Below are 23,909 nucleotides of genomic sequence, written 5' to 3'. Positions count from 1 at the left end.
ATAGAGAGTAGATATAGTTGTTGTAAACTATGCTTTGTTTCATTGTTTAGAAGACTACGTGAGTGAATACAAGTGCAAGATCCATGTGTTTGCGTCCTAATCTGCTTAAGGCGAAGCATATTACATACAGAAATCATAATTCAAGCGACAATAATAGACAAATTTAGACAAGTAAAAAAAACAACAACAACCAGAATATAAAGAGAAATATACTCCTACTTCAATCTCAAATCACAGTTCATGGCCACTTCATCACCGAAGATTAAAATCCGAAGTAACATAAAAATGAAATACTGGCAGGTGAATTACAACTATGCGGAATAGAGATGCAACAGTGTAAAGCTATTTCAGTAGCACTGGAAGCTCCGCAGAAGCCTCTGAATTAACAATAGAATGATATTCGACAATGAACAACGAAAAGACGCCATCGACCTCAAGAGTCAAGACAACAAACACACAGCTGTAGTTGCTGCAGGGCTAATTTGATAGTATTTGCAAAAAAAGTGCAGTGCACGGAAATATGACAAGACGATTTCCTGACATAATAAAAATGATAAGTGAGTGTTGCAGTACTGATGATGCACTTTTTTGTTGGTGCTGTTAAGCGTAACACCTGAGGTAAAAAAAAAATGGGATCACTATAGAGAAGGTGAACTGAACATGCATATTTAAGTTCATCAACAGCAGTTCTCCTCTGACAGAGGGAGCAGAAAGCAGTTATTAATTGGAATACTGGACAAGAATCACTAGTGAAATATTCATTAATCTCTTTTGAATTGATACATGCTTTCTTGGTACCTAATGTGTTACACACATCAAGGGTAGAGATTGTGCTGTTCTCAAAACTTTCTTCTGTATTGACATGACATGTGCTCGCGCGCCAGCCTCGCAGGACAACTACCGACTACCGAGCGTGCAACGGCAGTAGGTAGTGGGAAGAGATGGAGAAGTTTGTGATATGTGGTAGTGGGCTAGGCCGATGGAAGGACAATTGGGCTGTAATTGCACTGGTTTGGGCCCATTGGCCCATTCGAGCTAGTACAACTTGGGCTCTTGATTCCATTCATTACCCTTTAATTTTTCCATTCACCCGCCTCTGTCTGGTTTGAGCTAAACTTTGGTTTTCATTTCTCAGCTAATACAAACATAATTTTCTTTGGAAGGAACCCCGTTGTTCTATGTTTCCCAAGCCCAGGAGTCCTGACTGTCCAATTGGATAAATAGGAAAGCTACAAACGCAATTCATTTAGCACAGCTACTACTAGATTTGACCGTGTTCAGTAATTGACCATCACAGCTGAGGAAGTGAGGACCCAATCATTTAGCACTGATCTAGTGCTAATGTTTAGCACGCGTGCCTGGATTTCGTTTTCTTCCAGCCCTACCTATGCCTACACTGAAACTACCTACACCGAGAAAACTGTGATGTCATGGTTGATGGTCTCATCTCCATCGCCCTAGCTACAACTTCTACCGCCAGAGCTATATCACAAGCAACACAAGCATCACTCCTCCTATCACCACCAACCAGCCTTTTCCTTACTTACCTAGGCCCAACATCATCCGTAGCTCTTCGACACGCATCTCCTTCTCGTTCTTGCCTCCCTTCTTCCCGAATGCGCCGCTGATCAGCCGCTTCTTCCTCTCCTGCAGGGCCAGTATCCTCTCCTCGATGCTGCCCTTCACGATGAGCCTTATCACCTTCACTTCTTTCTTCTGTCCGATCCGGTGCACCCTGTCCATGGCCTGCTCCTCTACCCCAGGGTTCCACCAGGGGTCGAACAGGTACACCGTCGAGGCAGCTGTGAGGTTCACGCCGGCTCCCGCGGCTTTCAGACTGGCCAGTAGCACAGTTGGGGAGTCAGAGCCACCGTGACTGAATTCTTGGATGACTTGCAGCCTCTTCTTCGCGCTCATTGAGCCGTCGAGGCGTAGTGTCTTAAAGCCTGCCTTTCTGAGGGGCGCTTCCAGCAAGATCAGCATCTTCCTGAACTGGGAAAAAACAACAGACTTCGATGAGGGGTCTTCGTTCTGTGAAGCCGTCAGCAGCTTCAGCAGTGCTTGCACCTTGGATGAGAGGGGTCTGTCAGACTCAAGGTTGCCTGAACCATCTTCATCAGGATGCTTTACCTCTGGAGCAAGGAAGAGGTCCTCTTTAGATAAGGTGCGCCTGCATATTGGACAGCGGGAACTGGAGCTCTTGAGGATTTTTAGGATGCAGGTTTGGCAGTATATGTGAGTGCAGCTGGTTATGACAGTTTTAGTTGGTGGAGAGAGGCAAATAGGACAGTCAAAGTCATCTCCATCATCAACCAATAAGGCCAGTTTCTTCAACAGCTCTGGGTGTTTAGACACATCTGCATGAAGGCATATCAAAATGAAAGATGAACACATCAGGTTGTAATGATCATACAAAAGGTGAAAATGATAAGAAAATATAAACTGCTAAATGATAAATTTACTCTCTTCCCAATTTTCCCAGCATTTTAGTTCATATCTCGCAACCACAACAATTAGCCATTGACTCATTATACATTCAAGCACTCCTCGCTAATCAATAGGATTTCAGTAAGCATCCATAACCTAAGCTTATCGCTACATCTGACTGAGTAACTAGTATGAACCATATAAAGAGGGGGGGGGGGGGATATTTCACACCCCCTCCGATTGTATGTAATTATGTATAAGGAGTGTTAGGATTTTTAATGGTCAAACTTTCACAACTATGACTACTAATACATAAGACATAAGAGTATCTCCAAGAGTTTCCAAAACCCACTCCCAATCTTGATTTTTTTTGGCAAGAATGCAAGATTGAAAAAACTGCTCTCCATTAACTCCCAATCTTCTGCACTTAAAAATCGACCGAGCCGCACGGAAATATACATGCGCCTATCGACCAGCACTGACCAGCTTTTTTAGCCACTCGGAAAACTCGTTAATTTACCCATTTGGAGGTGGAAGGATGTGGGGAAGAACAAAGAGTAGGAAAGGGTTCCCAATGCAAATGTACAAGAGAGGTGATTTACATATAGTCCAGTATTCCTGGCACAAAATTCTTCTTTATTTTAGAAGCGAGATTTTAGAAACTATTGGAGAAGGTCAACATACTACCAGCTTTTTTTAGCCACTCGGAAAACTCATTGATTTACCAATTGATTTTTTGGAAACTATTGGAGATGCTCTAAAGAGCCAGGTTGATTGACAACATAAGGTTGATGTTACCCGATTAATGAAAATACACATTGTAGACCATTTCAATGTCCAAAACAATAAGCTATCAAAAACTTTGCCCAAAACAATTTAAAATTGTGGTATGATGGAGTACTCTACTATTGACTAAATGTACACTAACATTTTAATTAACAATTGATAAGCCTGACACATAACGGATTTTCTGTAAGAAATAAGGATGGAACTTATTACTAATGATGTCTATCAAAACGGAACTTTTTTTCCTACAGAAAGCAGAGCTGCTATCTAACAATTCTAACTTGGCTGAACTGACAGCATAGTGACAAAACTCCTTGGCAATAAGGTGTCTTAGAAAAACAATCCGAATCCGACAATATTGGACTCTTGTAGAAAACAATTTCAACACATGCTTTAGTGACCATGCAATGATTTAAGGGTGCGTTTGGTTACAATGACAGGACGGGATGGGATGAGACGATCCCTCAAATTAGGTTGTTTGGTTCTGGGTCAAGGGTTGGGACAGGACTATCCAGTGTTGTCCCCTGCTGTCCCTCAAAATTGGAGGGACGAGAGAGGACGACAGGGGACGTCCCTGTCCTGGCTGTCCCGCAATCAAACGGACCCTAAGGCTTTTTTGAAGAACGACAGGATATTGCACATTGCAGTAACATATGGCCAATGTTGGTGAATAAAATGAGTTTCTTTCCTTCTATAAATAATCCCATGTCACTTTATACACACTAACCATCCACTACAAAGGGCGATGTAAGCTTAACAAAATTAAGCATAAAACCAGTTACTACTATTTGTTAAGTTGAATGGGTAAACTAAAAACAATTACTACTTGCCATTTGGTTGTAAATAAAACAAGATAGAATTCCTTTCTACAAAAGCTAAATAATACTTCATGAAATTGGGCAGATGAAAACTAACAATACAATGCCTGACATATTTATATTATTTAAGAAACAAGTCCATCCATTTGAGTTAGCACATCTCAACTATCGAGTAGGGCAGATGAAAGGCTTGCTATGGCCATACAATATCATGGTAACAAAAAGGCAGAGTTAAGATAAAAGTATAAAAAAGGGCATACCTTCGATAGAGCTTGCAGGAAACCATGCTTTCATGTCTAAAGGACACAAAGCAACATCATCACAGAGCTGGCGGAGCCTCAGAATGAAATAAAGCACGGTTGAGTAATTACTCAGAATCGAATCTCTGTCACCGAATTCCTGCATTTTGTTCCTCCCTTCCTGTTCCATCTGATCATAGTATTCACGCTCCTCTGCAGAAAGATCAATATAACATGCCAAAACAGTTTTGGAGGGAAGTTCAACCATGCTCTTGTTTCCATCGTCCATCTCTTTGATTCTCCGCAATGAAATAGCACCTAAGAGGTTCTGGAATAAGCACACAAAAGAAACTCAAAATTTGTGAGTGAAAGATAAGTATTTTTAGATCACTTTGAGCATGCACTGTTTAAAACACCAAATTAATCGATGTCCTATATGGTGAAAATTAAGAAGACAGGAAAATTCAGGTCAACTTACTTGCAACCGTGACAATCCAGCCTTACTTCCTTTCTCTAAGGGGCGCTGGATCAAGCTCTGCCAGTAGCTCTTGATTGAGAAAGGCTGGAATCTCAAAAATGCCATGAGGGGATATAAATCAAATGAGCTGTTCTGAATGGGTGTCCCAGTGACCACCCACCGCCTCTCTGCATTCAGAGCGATAACCGCCTTCGTCTGCCGTGCTGCAGAGTTCTTGATCACATGGGCTTCATCCAGGATCACACGAAACCACTCGATATCCTTCACCGGTGAGTCCTCCTGCTCAAATTCTGTCCCCAAGATGCTGTAGGTGGTAAGAACGAGGTCATACTTCAACAGCTCCTTCTTATCTCTCGTCCGCTCGCCATGGTACATGTAGACTTTCAGGCTGCCTGCTTTCAAGTGTTCCTCCAGTTGTGTCACCCAAGATGAGAACACCGAGGGTGGGCAGACCACAAGCGTGGTCCGCGACCCCTCCCCTCCGTCCTCAACCTTCCTCCTCTTGCCCCCTCTAGCCTTCTTCGCACCCACATTGCGAGCTTTAGTCCTTCCAATCAATGACAGGAGTGTAAGCGTCTTCCCAAGCCCCATATCATCAGCGAAGATCCCGCCCTTTAACGGCGGCGGTCGTTTCTCCGTCTTTTGATTGGTAAGCACGTTCTCGAATCCCCCATCTTCACCTTCTTGCCAGAAGGGCGGCAGGTCGGCGGACTCCTCCCGGTGCACCATCCACCCCAGCGCCTCCTTCTGGTGTCCGAAGAGCTCGGACAGCACGACATCCCCGGGCGGGTCCATGGGCTGAGTCTGATTCTTCCCTTCTTTCCCCACAAGCGAGAAGAGCTTATCGACGTCGCGGTCGCGGTCCGGCTTCTTGAACTGCTCCATGACCGCGGCCGCCTGGGAGAGGGCGAACTCGGGGTGGTCGACGTGGATGAGGTCGATGCCGGCCTCGTGGAGCGCGGCCTCGACGACGGATGCGGCAGCGGGGCGCGCGAATAGGTGGACCTGGCAGGGGAGGCTGTAGGCGTTGGGGTTGATCTTCGAGCCCGACCGGGGCACGATGCCCTGCGCCGCGGCGAGGAGGTGGGAGTCGAGGAGCGGGGCGAGCACCGCCGCGAGGGCGCCTGGGAGGTGGCCGACCTGGTCGTTGCGGGCATTAAAGACGGCGATGGCGTTGTTATCGTACCGGTTGAGCGGCTGGCGGACCAGGCCGACGGTCTCGCGGCCGTGGACCTTGCCGCGGTAGTAGCGCATGCCGACGATCTTGGAGATGATGAAGCCCAGGAGGTAGGGCTCGTCGTCGTCATCAACGGCGGCAGCGGCGGCGCCGCGGGAGGAGGAGGCCGCCATGGCCCGGTGGCAGGGGGGGGGGAGGGTTTGGGATTGCGGGGTTTGAATAGGCGGCGTCGCGGCGGAAACGAGAGCCGGAACGGGGGGAGTGGCCGTGTGGGGTTTGCGTTGCGCTCTTAGTTAAGATTGGAGAATTTTTACTGCTTCTATCCACCTTGTAACCGTTGGCGAATGGCGAGCAAGGATTCAAAAAAAAATGCATACTCCCTCCGTCAAGAAACAACGCACTAGGACGTCGTTCTGGTTTCCTAGAAGGTAAACAAATATATAGAAAAAATATTGATACCTATATTACATAATTATTATTGGATAGTGTTAGCAACTCCGCAGGATAGGGCACGGCCACCAGTCGCTAGAGATGTGGAGAACGACAAGATATGGCGCCGGGAAGACGGACTATTGCGGCGACTCGATCAGATTTATAAGAGATCAAGTATGCAAATCATCTGTTCTGCAGTGATTTTCTCACACTTGAGCCCATATAAACCAAAGGTCTGGTGAAATCGTGAAAGATCTCAAACCTTTCCTTCGCACCAAGATCGTAATGAACTGACATTCGCTTTTTCAAGTGTTACAACATTTCACAGAGTTTTTAACATAAACCGGAGTACATAGAGTTATTACAACATAGGTGACACACGGGCCCCGAATAACTCCAAGTAGCATTCACCGAAGTGATAAGTTTAGCGAAGCATTTATTTAACTAACACCCACTAAAAGCATGAGACGAGAATAATGTGCCAACATTTGGATATGTCAACCCACCAAAAGCATGAGACAAGAATGGAGGAGCCATGCCCTGTGCTTAGTCATCTCTCGTAGCCGGTATAAGCAGTGCTCGCAGTACCCGTAGTACATCTGACCATCTGCAACAAATCATTGGCAATAACACCCCGAGTACTTGAATGTACTCAGCTAGACTGACCAGTCCAAAACCAGGAAATAAGAAAGTAAAAGACTCCAAGGAGTATGCAAAGTTATATCTGGAGTTGGCTCTTTGCTTTACAAGAGTAACGAGAGTTAATGAAGTTATTAGCAAATTAAGGAGGTTACCAATTTCATTAATCCTTTTTAGCAGGTCAGTATTAATACCTACTTTGTTGCAGACTAGGTTTACATCTGAATCTCTAAATATTTAATGCTAAATTTTGTTGTAAGTCTAATTATAGTTTTAGTGAAGAATCAAGTTAAGATAGACTACTCATAGTTATCACATCAAGCTACCCCATCCCTTAAACATAGTTGGGAATAACATCATTTCATATCTTATCGTCAACTCAAAAAAGTATAGTTCTTACTACGATGAGATAACTCAAGTCAAGTGCTCACTATCCAGGAGCGATGACGATTCGAATCGATTACTGACCAGATGGTGGGTACTCTTAACACAAATCGTACCCACAGTACTTCGTGAGATACAATCACCACTACACTCATTCCAATAGCAGCCTTACTACACATCTCGGATTCCACATGGGCCACCATACCCAGGGACCGCCCGACTACCAGAGGGTTAGGGCGTACCATCCACCATGGGTCATCTCGTCGTATCCCCGTCACTCCTCAACCACACCGGTAAGTGCACCGCAAGGTCGAATCCGGCGGAATGGTGTTCTGGCTTCGCGGTTGGAACGAATTATCTGGCCATCTAATTGTGTAGGCATAACTTCAATATGACTCTAGGGACCACAACGGTACGATCCTTAATCGACACAGGCGGGATCACTATGGCCTACGTGATGCCCATAAGAGTCTGTCCGATCTCATTTTAAATCTTTGTTTCCATCATGGATATTACCCGATGACTTATCCCAAATCAAGTATAAGTAATCACCTATATCTCACAGGTGACAGGAAATCAACCGACTTCTATCGTCTAAGCAGGCCTAAGCATTTAAAGTGTGCTTACTTTAAATATGTGGCAAGGATAGGGTAAACAAAGTAATCAAGGGTATATGCAGCGATTTGGTTTCAATCAACTCCTTTACCTAATGCAACAGTATAGGTGAGCAGTGAGTAAATTAAAGTATTGCAAATGTAGGAAGTTAGATGTCGGGGCTCGCCTTTCTCGAAGGAACTAGGGCGGTGATCAGGACACTCCTGAGCTTCAGCTTCGGTTCACCCTCTTCCACGAGAATTCCTGGCAGCTACTCGACAATCCTCACTGGTACTTCTTCCTGCGATCTTGTATGATGTATGGATGCAGTATGAGGATACATGATGCTTCATGCAAGAGATGTATGATGCTTATGGGTGCATGAATGTGTATATATAAATATTAAATCGATTCATTACATAAGGATTTCTACAAGATAGTCTACATCGTCCAAGAACATGTAGTCTGTCTTTTCTTGGTTGATCCTGACTGCTACTTAAAGATTCCACACAACTTAGCACAAGTTGAAAGTCGCCTAGAGGGGGGTGGATAGGCAGAAACTGAAATTTATAAACTTAAAGCACAACTACAAGTCGGGGTTAGCATTAGAAATAAATCCGAGTCCGAAAGAGAGGGAAAAAACAAATCAACTCAAAGAAATAGAGCGGATGACACGGTGATTTGTTTTACCGAGGTTCGGTTCCAATGAACCTAGTCCCCGTTGAGGTGGTCACAAAGACCGGTCTCTTTCAACCCTTTCCCTCTCTCAAACGATCACCTAGACCGAGTGAGCTTTCTCCTTAATCAAATGTGTCACTTAGACCCCACAAGGACCACCACACAATTGGTGTCTCTTGCTTTGATTACAAGTGCTTGAAGAACAAGAATAAGGAAGAAGAAAACGATCCAAGAACAAGAGCTCAAAGAACACGAGCAAAACTCTCTCTCTAGTCACTAGGTGTTTGGAGTGTATTTGGGACTTGGAGAGGCTTTGATTCTTTTGAATTGTGTCTTGTATTGATTGCACTAGCTCTTGTATTGAATGAGATGTCTGAAAAACTTAGATGCTTGGAGTGGTGGTGGTTGGGGGGTATTTATAGCCCCAACCACCAATTCAACCGCTGGGGAGGCTGTCTATCGATGGGCGCATCGTGCAGTTCGGTGCGCCACCGGACACTGTCCGGTGCGCCAGCCACGTCACCCAACCGTTAGGGTTCTAACGGTTTCGACCATTGGAGCTCTGACATCTTGGGGCACCGGACAGTCCGGTGCCGCACCGGACAGGTCCTATTCACTGTCCGGTGTGCCTTCTGGCGCTGCTCTGACTCTGCGCGAACTATCCACGCACTGTTCACGTTGCAGGCGATCGTTGGAGTCGACCGTTGCGCTCGCTAGCCGTTGCTCCGTTGGCACACCGGACAGTCCGGTGAATTATAGCGGAGCGCGGTCCCAAAAACCCGAAGGTGAAGAGTTTGAAGGCGTACGGCCCTGGGCACTGGACACTGTCCGGTGGCACACCGGACAGTACGATGCACCAGACCAGGGTTCTCTTCGGATTCTTTTGCTCCTTTCTTTTGAACCCTAACTTGGATCTTTTTATTGGTTTGTGTTGAACCTTTAGCACCTGTAGAATATATAATCTAGAGCAAAATAGTTAGTCCAATTATTTGTGTTGGACATTTCAACCACCAAAATCATTTAGGAAAAGGTTTGACCCTATTTCCCTTTCAATCTCCCCCTTTTTGGTGATTGATGCCAACACAAACCAAAGCAAATATATAAGTGCAAAATTGAACTAGTTTGCATAAGGCAAGTGCAAAGGTTGCTTGGATTTAAACCAATTTATACTTTCACTGGATATGCATGGATTGCTTTCTTTCTTTTAACATTTTGGACCACGCTTGCACCACTTGTTTTGTTTTTGCAAATTCTTTTGGAAACTCTTTTAAAAGTCTTTTTGCAAATAGTCAAAGGTATATGAATAAGATTGTGAGAAGCATTTTCAAGATTTGAAATTTCCTCCCCCTGTTTCAAATGCTTTTCCTTTGACTTAACAAAACTCCCCCTGAGTCAAATGCTCCTCTTAGTGTTCAAGAGGGTTTTACCATTTTTTGTAAATATAGATCAAATACATTTAGGTACCAATTTCGAAATGATTCTTGAAAATAAACATACCCAAAATATAGCAATTTAAAAAGTTTTAAATTGGTGGTGGTGCGGTCCTTTTGCTTTGGGCTTAGTATTTCTCCACCTTTGGCATTAATCGCCAAAAACGGAGTCTTTTGAGAGCCCTTTTTACTTTCTCTCCTATTGGTACAAGTAAATATGAGTGAAAGATTATACCACAGTAGAGTGTGATACAGAGTGACGGCGAAGGGTGAATAATACTGATAGAGTTGAGTGGAAGCCTTGTCTTTGCCGAAGACTCCATTTTCCTTTCAATGTACGACTTAGCATAAAAATACACTTGAAAACACATTAGTCGTAGACATAAAAGAGATATGATCAAAGGTATATACATGATCTATGTATGCAAAGTTTCAATCAAAGTTCCGAGAATCAAGAATGTTTAGCTCATTCCTAAGTTTGGTGAAGGTTTTCTCATCTAGTGGCTTGGTAAAGATATCGGTTAATTGTTCTTTGGTGTTAATATAGGCTATCTCGATATCCCCCTTTGTTGGTGATCCCTCAAAAAGTGATACCGAATGGCTATGTGCTTAGTGCGGCTGTGTTTAACGGGGTTATCCGCCATGCGGATTGCACTCTCATTGTCACATAGGAGAGGGACTTTGCTCAATTTGTAGCCATAGTCCCTGAGGGTTTGCCTCATCCAAAGTAATTGCGTGCAACAATGGCCTGCGACAATATACTCGGCTTCGGCGGTAGAAAGAGCTACTGAGTTTTGTTTCTTAGAAGCCCAAGACACCACAGATCTTCCCAAAAACTGACAAGTCCCTGATGTGCTCTTCCTATCAATTTTACACCCTGCCCAATCAGCATCTAAATAACCTATTAAATCAAAAGTGGATCCCTTGGGGTACCAAAGTCCAAACTTAGGTGTATAAACAAAATATCTCATGATTCTTTTCACGGCCCTAAGGTGAACTTCCTTAGGATCGGCTTGGAACCTTGCACACATGCATACGGAAAGCATAATGTCCGGTCGAGATGCACATAAATAGAGTAAAGATCCTATCATCGACCGATATACCTTTTGATCTACGGATTTACCTCCCGTGTCGAGGTCGAGATGCCCATTAGTTCCCATGAGTGTTTTGATGGGCTTGGCATCCTTCATCCCAAACTTGGTAAGTATGTCTTGAATGTACTTCGTTTAGCTGATGAAGGTGCCCTCTTGGAGTTGCTTAACTTGAAATCATAGAAAGTACTTCAACTCCCCCATTATAGACATCTCGAATTTTTGAATCATGATCCTACTAAACTCTTCAAAAGTAAATTTGTTAGTAGACCCAAATATGATATCATCAACATAAATTTGGCATTGAAAAAAATCATTTGCAATAGTTTTAGTAAAGAGAGTTGGATCGGCTTTACCGACTTTGAAGCTATTAGTGATTAGGAAGTCTCTTAGGCATTCATACCATGCTCTTGGTGCTTGCTTAAGCCCATAGAGCGCCTTTGAAAGGGAAATGTGCCCTTGGGCCATTTCTAAGTATTTTGGTGATTGAGTGCCAACACAAGTGCTTAAATGTGAATCTATGCCCATGGATGAACAAAGTGCAAATCAAGAGCAAATGTATGTTTCTAAGTCTTAGTACATTGGTTTTGTGTACTAAATATACTTGTCTAAGTATCAGAAACAGAAAGAAGAAGAAAAGAGAAGAGTTGGTTGTGTACATTCAAGAGGCTGTTTCGGTCTGGGGCACCGGACAGTGTCCGGTGCGCCATGCTGGCTCGAGCGAAGTGGCCGTTCTCGGGAATTCGCCGACGACGTACGGCTAAAATTCACCGGACTGTCCGGTGTGCACCGGACTGTCCGGTGAGTCAACGGTCGGCCGGGCCAACGGTCGGTCGCGGAATCTGCGCGCGACACGTGGCCGGGCCAACGGTCGGAAGGGGGCACCGGACTGTCCGGTGTGCACCGGACATGTCCGGTGCGCCAATGGCTCCCGGATCTGCAACGGTCGGCTGTGCCATTTTAGGAAGGAGATCGGGCACCGGACAGTGTCCGGTGTGCACCGGACTGTCCGGTGCGCCCGATGACAGAAGGCAAGATCAGCCTTCCAGAATTGCTCTCAACGGCTCCTAGCTGCCTTGGGGCTATAAAAGGGACCCCTAGGCGCATGGAGGAGTACACCAAGCAACCTTAAAGCATTCTTGATCATCCACACTCAGTCTTTGCGCATTCATTTGTCATTCTCTGTGATTCGAGCTCTGTTTTAGTGAGAACTTTGAGATAGTCTTTTGAGCTCGATTCTTGGTCGTGTGTGTGCGCATTTTGCTGTGGATTTGTGTGTGTTGCTTCCCTTCCTTACTCCGTGATTCTTTGTGAACATCAAAAGTGTAAGGGCGAGAGGCTCCAAGTTGTGGAGATTCCTCGCGAACGGGATAAGAAAAGAAAAGCATAACACTGTGGTATTCAAGTTGATCATTGGATCACTTGAGAAGAGTTGAGTGCAACTCTCGTCCGTTGGGACGCCACAACGTGGAGTAGGCAAGTTTTGTACTTGGCCGAACCACGGGATAAACCACTGTGTCCTCTCTGTGTTGAACTCTTTGTGGTTATCGTATTGTGCAAGATCTTCTCTCTAGCCACTTGGCATTAACTGTGCTAACGTTTAACCAAGTTTTGTGGCTTAAGTTTTAAAGTGTTACAGGATCACCTATTCACCCCCCTCTAGGTGCTCTCAATTGGTATCAGAGCCGTTCTCTTCAAGAAAGGGACTAACCGCCCGAAGAGATGGATCCTAAAGGCAAGGGGATGGTGATCAACGACAAGGAAAAGGAGTCCTTCGTCAACGAGCCAAGGGATGACAAGTCCAACGACTCGGGCTCGGGCCACAAAAGAAAAGATGGGAGGAAGAAGAAGACAAGGCGCATCAAGGAAATTGTCTACTACGACAGCGACGAATCTTCCTCCTCCCAAAAGGACGACGACTACGATAGACGAAAGACGGTTCACTCAAACTTTTCTTTCGATTATTCGCGCATCCCGCATAGCTCAAATGCTCAATTGCTCCCCATTCCACTTGGCAAGCCCCCTCACTTCGATGGAGAGGACTACGGATTTTGGAGCCATAAAATGCGTACTCACCTGTTTTCTCTCCATCCAAGCATTTGGGAGATTGTGGAAAGTGGAATGAAATTTGATAGCTCGGATAGCCCTGTGTTTATTAATGAACAGATTCATAAAAATGCACAAGCTACTACTGTGTTGCTAGCCTCTTTGTGCAGGGACGAGTATCACAAGGTGAGCGGCTTGGACAATGCCAAGCAGATCTGGGACACTCTCAAGATCTCTCATGAGGGAAACGACGTCACCTTGCTCACCAAAATGGAGTTGGTGGAGGGTGAGCTTGGACGGTTCGCAATGATAAGGGGCGAGGAGCCGACACAAACATACAACAGGCTCAAGACCCTTATCAACAAAATAAGGAGCTACGGGAGCACGCGATGGACGGACCACGACGTCGTCCGCCTAATGCTAAGGTCATTTACCATTCTTGATCCTCATTTGGTAAACAATATACGTGAAAATCCCAGGTACACCAAGATGTCGCCCGAAGAAGTTCTTGGGAAATTCGTTAGCGGGCGAATGATGATCAAGGAGGCGAGGTACGTGGACGACGCCTTGAATGGTCCAATCAACGAGCCGCAACCCCTTGCTCTCAAGGCAACACGAAGCAAGGAGGCGCTACCTAGCAAGGTGGCACAAATTGAGGCGGCCGGACTTAATGATGAAGAGATGGCTCTCATCATCAAAAGATTCAAGACGGTGCTTAAAGGTCGCAAGGGACAGCCAAGCAAGACCAAAGCCAAGGGGAAGCGCTCATGCTTCAAATGCGGTAAGCTTGGTCATTTTATTGCTAACTGTCCCGAAAATGATAGTGATCAGGATCAAGGGAACAAGAGGGAGAGAAAGAAGAACTATAAGAAGGCAAAGGGCGAGGCTCATCTTGGCAAGGAGTGGGATTCGGACTGCTCTTCGTCCGACTCCGACAATGAAGGACTCGCCGCCACTACCTTCAACAAGTCATCCCTCTTCCCCAACGAGCGACACACTTGCCTCATGGCAAGGGAAAAGAAAGTAAGCACTCATAATACTAGTACTTATGCTTCTTCAAGTGAGGATGAGTCTAGTGATGATGATGAGATAATTACTCATGCTTATTCAAGGGATTAGATAGAACCAAGGTAGACAAAATTAATGAATTGATTGATGCCTTGAATGATAGGAATATACTTTTAGAAAAGCAAGAGGATTTGTTGTATGAAGAACATGATAAATTTGTAGAAGCTCAGAAATCTCTTGCTCTAGAAATTAAGAGAAATGAAATGCTCTCTAGTGAACTATCTTCTTGTCATGAAACTATTGCTAAGTTAAAGAGTTTTAATGATGATTTAAATGCTAGACTAGAAGTAGCTAGTAAATCTAATTCTTGTGAAGAAATTGTTGAAACTTGTAATAGGTGTAAAGATTTTGACATTGATGCTTGTAGTGAACACCTAGTTTCAATTTCCAAACTTAATGATGAATTAGCTAGTCTTAATGCTCAACTTAAGACTAGCAAGAGTAATTTTGATAAGCTAAAATTTGCAAGGGATGCCTACACAATTGGTAGACACCCCTCAATTAAGGATGGACTTGGCTACAAGAGGGAAGCCAAGGACTTGACAAGCCATAAGGCTCCTATCTCCGCCAAGGAGAAAGGGAAGGCTCCTATGGCTAGTAGTGCTAAAAAGAACCATGCTTTTATGTACCATGATAGGAGACAGACTAGAAATGCTTATAGGAGTTATAATGCTTATGATGATTTTGATTCTCATGCCATGTTTGCTTCTAGTTCTTCCTATATACATGGTAGAAATATGAGAGGTGCTATTCATCATGTGCCTAGAAAGAATATTATTCATGTTCCTAGGAAAGTAATGAATGAACCTTCTACAATATATCATGCTTTGAATGCTTCCTTTGCAATTTGTAGAAAGGATAGAAAGGTGATTGCTAGGAAATTAGGGGCAAAATGCAAGGGTGATAAAACTTGCATTTGGGTCCCTAAGACAATTGTGACTAACCTTGTAGGACCCAACAAGAGTTGGGTACCTAAGTCCCAAGCCTAAATTTGCCTTGCAGGTTTATGCATCCGGGGGTTCAAGCTGGATTATTGATAGCGGATGCACAAACCATATGACGGGGGAGAAGAAGATGTTCACCTCCTACGTCAAGAATAAGGATTCCCAAGATTCAATTATATTCGGTGATGGGAATCAAGGCAAGGTAAAAGGGTTAGGTAAAATTGCAATTTCAAATGAGCACTCCATCTCTAATGTGTTTTTAGTTGAGTCTCTTGGTTACAATTTGCTATCCGTTAGTCAACTATGCAATATGGGATATAATTGTCTTTTTACAAATGTAGATGTGTCTGTCTTTAGAAGAAGTGATGGTTCACTAGCTTTTAAGGGTGTATTAGACGACAAACTTTATTTAGTTGATTTTGCAAAAGAGGAGGCCGGTCTAGATGCATGCTTGATAGCTAAGACTAGCATGGGCTGGCTGTGGCATCGCCAATTAGCACATGTAGGGATGAAGAACCTTCACAAGCTTCTAAAGGGAGAACATGTGGTAGGTTTGTCTAACGTGCAATTCGAAAAAGATAGACCTTGTGCAGCTTGTCAAATAGGTAAACAAGTGGGAGGAGCGCATCACAGCAAGAATGTGATGACCACTTCAAGACCTCTGGAGCTGCTGCATATGGACCTCTTCGGACCCGTCGCCTATCTAAGCATAGGAGGAAGTAAGTATGGTTTAGTTATTGTTGATGACTTTTCCGCTTCACTTGGGTGTTCTTTTTGCAGGATAAGTCTGAAACCCAAGGAACCCTCAAGCGCTTCCTCAGGAGAGCTCAAAATGAGTTTGAGCTCAAGGTGAAGAAGATAAGGAGCGACAACGGGTCCGAGTTCAAGAACCTTCAAGTGGAGGAGTTCCTTGAGGAGGAAGGGATCAAGCACGAGTTCTCCGCTCCCTACACACCACAGCAAAATGGTGTGGTAGAGAGGAAGAACAGGATGCTAATCGATATGGCGAGGACGATGCTTGGAGAATTCAAGACCCCCGAGCGTTTTTGGTCGGAAGCCGTGAACACGGCTTGCCACGCCATCAACAGGGTCTACCTTCATCGCCTCCTCAAGAAGACGTCGTATGAGCTTCTAACCGGTAACAAACCCAATGTATCTTACTTTCGTGTATTTGGAAGCAAATGCTACATTCTAGTGAAGAAAGGTAGAAATTCTAAATTTGCTCCCAAAGCTGTAGAAGGGTTTTTGTTAGGTTATGACTCAAATACAAAGGCGTATAGAGTCTTCAACAAATCATCGGGTTTGGTTGAAGTCTCTAGCGACGTTGTATTTGATGAGACTAATGGCTCTCCAAGAGAGCAAGTTGTTGATTGTGATGATGTAGATGAAGAAGATGTTCCGACGGCCGCTATACGAACCATGGCGATTGGAGAAGTGCGGCCACAGGAACAAGATGAACGAGATCAACCTTCTTCCTCAACAACGGTGCATCCCCCAACTCAAGACGATGAACAGGTTCATCAAAAGGAGGCGTGTGATCAAGGGGGATCACAAGATGATCACGTAATGGAGGAAGAAGCGCAACCGGCACCTCCAACCCAAGTTCGAGCGGTGATTCAAAGGGATCATCCCGTCGACCAAATTTTGGGTGACATTAGCAAGGGAGTAACTACTCGATCTCGATTAGTTAATTTTTGTGAGCATTACTCCTTTGTCTCTTCTATTGAGCCTTTCAGGGTAGAGGAGGCCTTGCTAGATCCGGATTGGGTATTGGCCATGCAGGAGGAACTCAACAACTTCAAGCGCAATGAAGTTTGGACACTGGTGCCTCGTCCCAAGCAAAATGTTGTGGGAACCAAGTGGGTGTTCCGCAACAAACAGGACAAGCACGGGGTGGTGACAAGGAACAAGGCTCGACTTGTGGCAAAAGGTTATGCCCAAGTCGCAGGTTTGGACTTTGAGGAGACATTTGCTCCTGTGGCTAGGCTAGAATCAATTCGTATCTTGCTAGCATATGCCGCTCACCATTCTTTCAGGTTGTTCCAAATGGATGTGAAGAGCGCTTTCCTCAACGGGCCAATCAAGGAGGAGGTGTACGTGGAGCAACCCCCTGGCTTTGAGGATGAGCGATACCCCGACCACGTGTGTAAGCTCTCTAAGGCGCTCTATGGACTTAAGCAAGCCCCAAGAGCATGGTATGAATGCCTTAGAGACTTTCTAATTATTAATGCTTTCAAGGTTGGGAAAGCCGATCCAACTCTATTTACTAAGACATGTGATGGTGATTTGTTTGTATGCCAAATTTATGTCGATGACATAATATTTGGTTCTACTAACCAAAAGTCTTGTGAAGAGTTTAGCAGGGTGATGACGCAGAAATTCGAGATGTCGATGATGGGCGAGTTGAACTACTTCCTTGGGTTCCAAGTGAAGCAACTCAAGGACGGCACCTTCATCTCCCAAACGAAGTACACGCAAGATCTGCTAAAGCGGTTTGGGATGAAGGACGCCAAGCCCGCAAAGACTCCGATGGGAACCGACGGACACACCGACCTCAACAAAGGAGGTAAGTCCATTGATCAAAAAGCATACCGGTCAATGATAGGGTCTTTACTTTATTTATGTGCTAGTAGACCGGACATTATGCTTAGCGTATGCATGTGTGCTAGATTTCAATCCGATCCTAAGGAGTGTCACTTAGTGGCAGTGAAGCGAATTCTTAGATATTTGGTTGCTACGCCTTGCTTCGGGCTCTGGTATCCAAAGGGGTCTACCTTTGACTTGGTTGGATACTCAGATTCCGACTATGCTGGATGTAAGGTCGATAGGAAAAGTACATCGGGGACGTGCCAATTCTTAGGAAGGTCCCTGGTGTCATGGAACTCTAAGAAACAAACCTCCGTTGCCCTATCCACCGCTGAGGCCGAGTACGTTGCCGCAGGACAGTGTTGCGCGCAACTACTTTGGATGAGGCAAACCCTTAGGGACTTTGGCTACAATCTGAGCAAAGTCCCACTCCTATGTGATAATGAGAGTGCTATCCGCATGGCGGAAAATCCTGTTGAGCACAGCCGCACAAAGCACATTGACATCCGACATCACTTTTTGAGAGACCACCAGCAAAAGGGAGATATCAAAGTGTTTCATGTTAGCACCGAGAACCAGCTAGCCGATATCTTTACCAAGCCTCTAGATGAGAAGACCTTTTGCAGGCTGCGTAGTGAGCTCAATATCTTAGATTCGCGGAACTTGGATTGAAATGTAGCATACATATGTTTATGCTTTTGATCATTCTGCATTTTGTTGTTTATTGTGGTGCTCAAGTTGTCCAAACACTCCCTGGACCTCACAAGTCCGTTGCAAAGTGATGCACAGTTTTAGGGGGAGATGTGTTACAACTTGACCCTTTGAGACTAACTATATGCTTGAGTTTGCTTGTTTTAGTCTCGAAGGAGATTTAAAAGGAAAAAGGTGGACTTGGACCATGCAAGACTTCCACTGCACTCCGATGAAAAGAGTAACTTTTCCAAGTTCATCTTTTAACTCTTATTGCCTATTTGCTCTTAATTGAAGATTTTGGTGAGGCAATGGGGTTAAAGGGCCAAGATTGATCCCGTTTTGGTGCTTGATGCCAAAGGGGGAGAAAATAAAGGCCAAAGCGATAAATGGATCAGCTACCACTTGAGAGATTTTGAAAATAGTAGAATAGAGCTTTAGAATAGAGCTTTTTGTTTTGACAAAACTCTTGCATTGTCTCTTTTGTCAAAAGTTGGCCTCTTGTGGGGAGAAGTGTTGATTATGGGAAAAAGGGGGAGTTTTTGGAATCTTGAATCAATTTTCTTTGAAAAACCTCTCTTTATGTCTCTACAAGTGGATTTGACTTAGAGATAGGATTTTGTGTTTGATTTGCAAAAACAAACCAAGTGGTGGCAAAGGATGATCCATATATGCCAAATTGAATCAAAATAAATTTGAGTTTTTATTTGAAGTGATATTGCACTTGTTCTAGTTGCTTTATGTTGTGTTGGCATAAATCACCAAAAAGGGGGAGATTGAAAGGGAAATGTGCCCTTGGGCCATTTCTAAGTATTTTGGTGATTGAGTGCCAACACAAGTGCTTAAATGTGAATCTATGCCCATGGATGAACAAAGTGCAAATCAAGAGCAAAGGTATGTTTCTAAGTCTTAGTACATTGGTTTTGTGTACTAAATATACTTGTCTAAGTATCAGAAACAGAAAGAAGAAGAAAAGAGAAGAGTTGGCTGTGTACATTCAAGAGGCTGTTTTGGTCTGGGGCACCGGACTGTCCGGTGGTGCACCGGACAGTGTCCGGTGCGCCAGGCTGGCTCGAGCGAAGTGGCCGCTCTCGGGAATTCGCCGACGACGTACGGCTAAAATTCACCGGACTGTCCGGTGTGCACCGGACTGTCCGGTGAGTCAACGGTCGGCCGGGCCAACGGTCGGTCGCGGAATCTGCGCGCGACACGTGGCCGGGCCAACGGTCGGAAGGGGGCACCGGACTGTCCTGTGTGCACCGGACATGTCCGGTGCGCCAACGGCTCCCGGATCTGCAACGGTCGGCTGTGCCATTTTAGGAAGGAGATCGGGCACCGGACAGTGTCCGGTGTGCACCAGACTGTCCGGTGCGCCCGATGACAGAAGGCAAGATCAGCCTTCCAGAATTGCTCTCAACGGCTCCTAGCTGCCTTGGGGCTATAAAAGGGACCCCTAGGCGCATGGAGGAGTACACCAAGCAACCTTAAAGCATTCTTGATCATCCACACTCAGTCTTTGCGCATTCATTTGTCATTCTCAGTGATTCGAGCTCCGTTCTAGTGAGAACTTTGAGATAGTCTTTTGAGCTCGATTCTTGGCTGTGTGTGTGCGCATTTTGCTGTGGATTTGTGTGTGTTGCTTCCCTTCCTTACTCCGTGATTCTTTGTGAACATCAAAAGTGTAAGGGCGAGAGGCTCCAAGTTGTGGAGATTCCTCGCGAACGGGATAAGAAAAGAAAAGCATAACACTGTGGTATTCAAGTTGATCATTGGATCACTTGAGAGGAGTTGAGTGCAACTCTCGTCCGTTGGGACGCCACAACGTGGAGTAGGCAAGTTTTGTACTTGGCCGAACCACGGGATAAACCACTGTGTCCTCTCTGTGTTGAACTCTTTGTGGTTATCGTATTGTGCAAGATCTTCTCTCTAGCCACTTGGCATTAACTGTGCTAACGTTTAACCAAGTTTTGTGGCTTAAGTTTTAAAGTGTTACAGGATCACCTATTCACCCCCCCCCCTCTAGGTGCTCTTAGCCTTTGAGAGCCTATAGACATGGTTAGGGTACTCACTATCTTCAAAGCTGGGAGGTTGCTCAACATAGACTTCTTCCTTGATTGGTCCATTGAGGAAGGCACTTTTCACGTCCATTTGGTAAAGCTTAAAGCCATGGTAAGTAGCATAGGCAAGTAATATGCAAATTGACTCAAGCCTAGCTACGGGTGCATAAGTTTCACCGAAATCCAAACCTTCGACTTGTGAATATCCCTTGGTCACAAGTCATGCTTTGTTCCTTGTCACCACACCATGCTCATCTTGCTTGTTGCGGAATACCCACTTGGTTCCTACAACATTTTGGTTAGGACGTGGAACTAAATGTCATACCTCATTCCTCGTGAAGTTGTTGAGCTCCTCTTGCATTGCCAGCACCCAATCCGAATCTCTTAGTGCATCCTCTACCCTGTATGGCTCAATAGAGGAGATAAAAGAGTAATGTTCACAAAAATGAGCAACTCGAGATCGAGTGGTTACCCCCTTACGAATATCGCCGAGGATGGAGTTCACGGGGTGATCTCTTTGAATCGCTTGGTGGACTCTTGGGTGTGGCGGTCTTTGACCCTGATCATCTTCCTTGTCTTGATCAATTTTATCTCCCCTTGATCATTGTCCTAGTCTTGAGATGGCTCTTCCTCTTGATCTTTATCTTCATTGTCTTGAGCCTGTTCCTCATCTTGAGTTGGAGGGGAAGCTTGTATGGAAGATAACAGTTGATCTTGTGCTTGTGGAGGCTCTTTGGATTCCTTAGGACACACATCCCCAATGGACATGTTCCTTAGCGCGACGCACAGAGCCTCTTCATCATCTAGCTCATCAAGATCAACTTGCTCTTCTTGAGAGCCATTAGTCTCATCAAACATAATGTCACAAGAAACCTCAACTAATCCAGTGGATTTGTTGAAGACTCTATATGCCCTTGTGTTTGAGTCATAACCAAGTAAAAAGCCTTCTACAGCCTTAGGAGCAAATTTAGATTTTCTACCTCTTTTAACAAGAATAAAACATTTGCTACCAAAGACTCTAAAATATGAAACATTGGACTTTTACTGGTTATGAGTTCATATGATGTCTTCTTGAGGATTCGGTGAAGGTAGAGCCGGTTGATGGAGTAGCAGGCGGTGTTAATCGCCTCGGCCCAAAACCGGTTCGGAGTCTTGTATTCATCAAGCATGGTCCTCGCCATGTCCAATAGAGTTCTATTCTTCCTCTCCACTACACCATTTTGTTGAGGTGTGTAGGGAGAAGAGAACTCATGCTTGATGCCCTCCTCCTCAAGGAAGCCTTCGATTTGTGAGTTCTTGAACTTCGTTCCGTTGTCGCTTCTTATCTTTTTGATTCTTAATCCGAACTCATTTTGAGCCTGTCTCAAGAATCCCTTAAGTGTCTCTTGGGTTTGATATTTTTCCTGCAAAAAGAATACCCAAGTGAAGCGAGAATAATCATCCATAATTACAAGACAATACTTACTCCCGTTGATGCTTATGTAAGTTATCGGGCCGAATAAATCCATGTGGAGTAGCTCAAGCGTCCTGTCGGTCGTCATGATGTTCTTGTGTGGATGATGGGTTCCAACTTGCTTTCCTGCTTGACATGTGCTACATACTCTGTCTTTCTCAAAATGAACATTGGTTAGTCCCAAAATGTGTTCTTCCTTTAGAAGTTTGCGAAGATTCTTCATCCCAACATGGGCTAGTCGGCGATGCCAGAGCCAACCCATATTAGTCTTAGCAATTAAGCAAGTATCAAGTTTAGCTCTATTAAAATCAACTAAGTATAGCTAACCCTCTAGTACTCCCTTAAATGCTACTGAATCATCACTTCTTATAAAGACAGTAACACCTATATCCGCAAAAAGACAGTTGTAACCCATTTTACATAATTGAGAAACTGAAAGCAAGTTATAATCTAAAGAATCTACAAGAAAAACATTGGAAATAGAATGGTCAGGTGATATAGCAATTTTACCAAGTCCTTTGACCAAACCTTGATTTCCATCCCCGAATGTGATAGCTCTTTGAGGATCTTCGTTTTTCTCATAGGAGGAGAACATCCTTTTCTCCCCTGTCATGTGGTTCGTGCATCCGCTATCAATGATCCAACTTGAGCCGCCGGATGCATATACCTACAAAACAAGTTTAGGCCTTGTTCTTAGGTACCCAAATGGTCTTGGGTCCTTTCACATTAGAAACAAGCACCTTGGGTACCCAAACACAAGTCTTGGAGCCTTTGTGTTTGCCCCCAACATATTTGGAAACTACTTTGCCTGATTTGTTAGTAAACACATAAGAAGCATCAAAAGTCTTAAATGAAACATTAGGCTCATTTGATGCAGTAGGAGTTTTCTTTTTAGGCATTTTAACATGTGTAGAATGACTATAGCTAGATGCCTCATTCTTGTACATATAAGCATGGTGAGAAACAGAATGAGACTTCTTAGCATGAATTCTCCTAATTTTGTGCTCGGGATAACCAATAGGATATAAAATATAGCCCTCGTTATCCTGAGCCATGGGAGCTTTACCCTTAACAAAATTAGACAATTTCTTGGGGGCATTAAGCTTGACATTGTCTCCCTGTTGGAAGCCAATGCCATCCTTAATGCCAGGGCGTCTCCCATTATAAAGCATGCTTCTAGCAAATTTGAATTTTTCATTTTCTATCTCATGCTCATTAATTTTAGCAGTTAGTTGAGCTATGTGATCATTTTGTTGTTTAATTAAAGCTAGGTGATCATGAATAGCATCAACATTAATATCTCTATATCTAGTACAAATAAAAACATGATCGACACTAGATGTAGAGGGTTTGCAAACATTTAATTCATCTATCTTAGATTTTAGCATGACATTTTCATCTCTAAGATAGGAAATAGAATTATTGCAAACACTCAAAACTTTAGCCTTAGAAATTAAACTAGCATTCTCAGTCTTAAGGCTAGAAATTGATTCATTCAGTTTATCGATCTTAGCAATTAAACTAGCATTTTCATTTCTAAGATTGGCAAATTAATCATGGCAAACATTTGATTTCTCAACCTTAGCAATCAAGTTAACATTCTCAGTTCTAAGGTTGGAGATAGTATCATGGCAAATGCTAAGCTCCTTAGTCAAGTTTTCACATTTTCTATTTCCTGAGCATAAGCATTCTTTACCTTAACATGCCTTTTGTTTTCCTTAATAAGGAATTCCTCTTGGCTATCCAAGAGTTCATCCTTCTCATGAATAGCACCTATTAATTCATTTAATTTTTCTTTTTGTTGCATGTTAAGGTTGGCAAAAAGACTAAGCAAGTTATCTTCATCATCACTAGAACTACCCTCATCACTAGATGTAGTATACTTGGTGGTG

General features: G+C 44.1%; 1 protein-coding gene across 1 annotated transcript; it reads right to left on the bottom strand.

The window, feature by feature from the left end:
* Nucleotides 1-1,217: 1,217 nt before the first annotated feature.
* On the bottom strand, nt 1,218-6,339 carry LOC103633493 (putative SWI/SNF-related matrix-associated actin-dependent regulator of chromatin subfamily A member 3-like 1). The gene is made up of 3 exons (XM_008655181.3): nt 4,749-6,339; nt 4,292-4,598; nt 1,218-2,357 (listed from the first exon to the last, which is right to left on the bottom strand). Exons 1-3 carry the CDS (start codon nt 6,096-6,098, stop codon nt 1,540-1,542), a joined length of 2,475 nt encoding a protein of 824 aa, XP_008653403.1. The 5' UTR covers nt 6,099-6,339; the 3' UTR covers nt 1,218-1,539.
* Nucleotides 6,340-23,909: the final 17,570 nt, after the last annotated feature.

This window comes from Zea mays, chromosome 7, assembly GCF_902167145.1.
Source record: "Zea mays cultivar B73 chromosome 7, Zm-B73-REFERENCE-NAM-5.0, whole genome shotgun sequence".
Classification (NCBI taxonomy): domain Eukaryota; kingdom Viridiplantae; phylum Streptophyta; class Magnoliopsida; order Poales; family Poaceae; genus Zea; species Zea mays.
Note: the sequence above shows the minus strand (reverse complement) of the source record. Positions and strands in the feature narration are given on the sequence as shown.